This window comes from Penaeus monodon, chromosome 21 (genome assembly GCF_015228065.2).
Source record: "Penaeus monodon isolate SGIC_2016 chromosome 21, NSTDA_Pmon_1, whole genome shotgun sequence".
NCBI lineage: Eukaryota > Metazoa > Arthropoda > Malacostraca > Decapoda > Penaeidae > Penaeus > Penaeus monodon.
In genome coordinates this window covers 38,110,186-38,114,193 of record NC_051406.1, presented here as the reverse complement: position 1 = coordinate 38,114,193, position 4,008 = coordinate 38,110,186, and the positions used below count along the sequence as shown (strand labels likewise).

General features: G+C 43.7%; 1 protein-coding gene across 1 annotated transcript in view; it reads right to left on the bottom strand.

Annotated features, from left to right (window-relative positions):
* Window positions 1-185: 185 nt before the first annotated feature.
* LOC119586464 overlaps window positions 186-4,008 on the bottom strand; it is a 13,456-nt gene continuing 9,633 nt past the window's right edge. Inside the window, exons 2-7 of the mRNA XM_037935197.1 lie at window positions 2,347-2,639; window positions 2,083-2,203; window positions 1,872-1,958; window positions 1,121-1,332; window positions 821-973; window positions 186-503 (exon numbers count right to left, since the gene is read on the bottom strand). Coding sequence (XP_037791125.1) covers window positions 399-503; window positions 821-973; window positions 1,121-1,332; window positions 1,872-1,958; window positions 2,083-2,203; window positions 2,347-2,639 — 971 coding nt within the window. The 3' untranslated portion in view covers window positions 186-398. The remainder of the gene's footprint in view (window positions 504-820; window positions 974-1,120; window positions 1,333-1,871; window positions 1,959-2,082; window positions 2,204-2,346; window positions 2,640-4,008) is intronic.

Here is a 4,008-nt window from a genome sequence, read left to right as displayed (position 1 = left end):
TAAATCACCTGCTGCAGGTAGAGACTCGCAGGAATTAAGTAATTATTAAGGGGATTTGGGTCCTCCTCGGCAAAAAGATTTCTCACATAGAAGTTATCTTTATTTTTTTTTATTTCTTCACTTTAATTCCAGAAAAAGTGGAAATACTAGATTATGCTAATGATCAGGATTAATAAAAGAGAATAAAGATTCGTGAAAGATTCTATTCATGTTTTTTTTGTGTTGGAAATATTTTCCAAGATCCCTGTGTCGATCAGCATACATTAGACCTCGGGAACAAAGTGGTTGCAAATATGGGGAAAAAAATCTGTAGTAGTACTGGCGAAGTTGTCCAATACACAATTAGTAATCCAGTGTGATGGAAGTTGTCTGCAATAGATATTGGGTGATAAGCAGGTTCAGATTTTGCACGGCACGTCCTGAATGCAAAGGACCTCGTAGTCGCGATGGGAGTGTTCAGTGCCGTTGTAGGGAACGTAGCAAACCCCGTGGCTTGGGTGCACCTAGAGAGACGAGAATCCAGTTATTAGAGCAGCATTCAGTTATTAGGTAAAGAAAATTAAAACTCCAGAAGCAGAGGGAAAAAAATGGCGATGTGTCCAATTAATATCCTTCCAAACAGCAGAACAATTGCTATCAGAAATTAACCGGATTATTAGGTTCAGATATGCCGAGAAAAAAAAATATTGACATCACAAATCAGTGTCCTTGCAAACCGCATACTAATTACTATCGAGAATAAATCGTATCAAGGAAAGAAAAAAAAATTAGCGATCTATAGGAAATCAATATTCGTTTTTTTCCCCTCCTGCTTACGTACCTTGCCGACAGACACCACGCCGTCCACAGAGGTCCTGCCGATGTAGAGAGGCTCCCCGTCCTCAGATCGGCCCCCCTGCAAAGCTCCACTGGGAACCTTGCCTTTGCTCCCCGGCTCCCAGCTGATGTTCACTGTACCGGGGTTGCTCAGCACCTGCGGGAAATCACGCACAATGAAGCCTCGACTTTTTCTTTTCCTTTGTTGTTGATTATGCTTGTGTCTGTATTTACATATTCACCATTCAATTTCATGTAAATATTTCCTATTTGCGTTGTTAACAGGTTAAGGCACATCACGTACAAAATACTCCTCCTTGGCTATAGCTTCTCCACCGAAGGGTATGTAGCAGCATCCCTGGTCTGGAACGACCATGCCCAGGATGTAGCCGCCCTCGTGGTGCGCCATCCCGACGTACACCTCCCCGTCGGGACCCTCGCCGCCGGACACAGGGTGCCTCGGGAAGTAGCCGCCCTTAGCCGGCACCCAGCGCGCGGGACGCTTGTACATGATGGCTGAATAAAAAAAAGACTATTTACCTATTAACTACCATGATGTATCTCATGTTCGAGATATTTTATATTTTTTTGTCAGGTCTTACCAAACTAGTACGTGTTGTTCAACACGAAATTTTCGTAGTGTGCGTGTATGAGTGATCCACCATTATATTAACTTCTGAATCCTTTATTTCGTTCTAAAATCAGATCTAACCAAGAAATCCACGAAGGGTACATGGTCGATACGGACATCACGAACCACTGGACTAAACGATATCCTTTATATTCATTAGCTTGCAAATCGACAGGGCTACATTCAATCTCTACATCAGATTGCATCAAATATTTCACTCTAAATAATTAAAAGAAAGCAAATCCCACTACATTCAGGGACAGCAATGTCTCCAGAACGTTAAGTTCCTTCGTTGCGACTGAAATCTGTCTCGCTGTCCCCCCTCCATTGTGTTACCCTGACAGCTATCCAGTCCTCCCTTTTCTCTTCCATATTTTTGCCCTTTCGAACAGCAGCTGAGCTCCGACTCCAGGCGAGTTCTTACGTCTGTCCTCGAGGTTGTTAATATCCTCCGCTTCGGAATCCGAGGAGGACATGGCTGAGGAGGACGAGGACGATCCTTCGTCGTCATCTGGCGGGAGACAAACACGTTAGTCGCCTTCTTACTCCTCTCAAGGGCCAGCATGGCCTCGTCCCGAAGGACAATCAAGCACAAGTTTCGCATATCAGACAAGCAGGAGGCGGCGGGGCCATACCCGGGAACATCCACTCCCCGGAGGCGCCCCAGCCGGTGGAGTAGCCGTACCACGTGACGTGGAGCAGCGTGTTGGGGTCGGTGTAGCTCATGAAGGGATGCTTCTGCCCGGACCGCCCTACCTGCGTGGCCGGGTGGAACGGGTTAGACGCGTCTGTTTGGCATGTATTTGGCATGTAATCTGGATCATCTAAGCATTCCCCTTCCCTTTTATTCATATTTCATCCGTGCTATGTCTCATGACTAAACTTTAGGCCAAGCCGACCTTGATGACGCCGCGCTGGATCTTGATCCAGAAACTGCGGAACTCCTCGTCGCTCACAATGTCGGGCGTCTCGACCCGGCACACGTCCTCGTCCTTGTGGCGGCGGATGCCGGACTCCCCGCCTCCCCAGCAGCCGATGAAGATCTCGTATACGTCCTCCAGCTCTTCGTTGTCGTCAGGGGAGAGGCAGATGGCCACGTCGTGGCCCGCCTTCACCTGGAACCGGATGGCCGTGGTCTGGATGCGGCGGAAGGTGTACCGGCGCGTTTCTCCGCAGTCCTCGCTTTCATACACTGTAATATGCAACAACTAATCTAGCAAGTCAACATCAAGACTTTTCAAACAACAGGTTTTCCACAAACAAATGTGAATATGAACTTTAAAATTCGTAGCACCAGTTATTTCCAGCAGTCTTTCCGTCAGTAATTAAATACTAAAAGTTTTGGGCTAAACATGTGGCCTACGGTCTACGAACCGAATCGAATGCATAAAACCTACGTAATTTGCATATATTCTATCTTAAGTGGTTTCTCAGTATTATAGAAGTTCTTAGACCGTTCGAGCTCCAGACGAGCGACAGGAGAAAGAACAAAAACAAATACACAAAGGGCAACGCAGGCCGAGGGAAAAAAACATGCAATAAATATGCATGCATGCGATTATACACGTGTACGCTTGTGTACATGGAGACATTCATTCAGTAACCTCTAAAATGCTTTACTGACCCCCTAAACAATCCATGGTAATCCTCTTGTTCTAAAGAGATTAAGCCAGGTTATATGTCAGCTATTACCTATATACCCAGAGAGCTGTAGGTCAAAGAATGGAGAGAAAACGGAGGTAACACCAAAATCGCATTAACTCTGAAGCATGGCAAACGTGCATGCAAAACAAACTACATATTAGTAACCCCATTGGTATTCATAACTTACCTTCATCTTGGCAGAATTTGAAAATATAAAAAAAGTTTAATCTTCACTGGTTATTCTTACTTAAAGTCAGTTTCAATTGTAAGTGTTATTCCGTATTTAAATTGACAGTGATATCTGGTTGCGAATTTACTATATGATCACGATTGGTTTATTTTACACAAGCATGACCCCTTGTTGCCCCATAAAAAAACATGGGGGAAATAAAATGCGATTCCACTTTAGGAAAAACAGCGTCCTTATGAAAATTCATTAATTTGAATTTAAAAAAACTATTAAAAGAAAAAAAAATTGTGCAACTGGAAAGCGCCACCATTTTTTTTTATATTTAATTGGTATTTGGGTAATAAAGAAAATTAAATCCTTTATGGGGAGATAAAACAGTCTTCGAAACTTTAGATTTTACCAATTTGTTAAAATTGCACGTATTTCGAGATAAAGAAAAACGTTTCCATAACACAAATCTGCAAACTCATCAAAAGCTGACTTGGTGTATGTAAATTAATTTATTCATGACATTAATTCCTATGCACGGACATATGCATCAATGGTATAACCTAATGACAACGGCTGCAGGTCTCTAAACAGACTTGCTTTCCCTTGCTGCAAGACTCTGCAAACGCTTAAGTTTAACCAACCATTACAGATGCCAACTCGCCATCTACGTTCCCTCATCCCCATCCCTCATCATCTCATCCCCTTTTTTCCCCTCTCTGGGCCTCCTTTCGTTGAT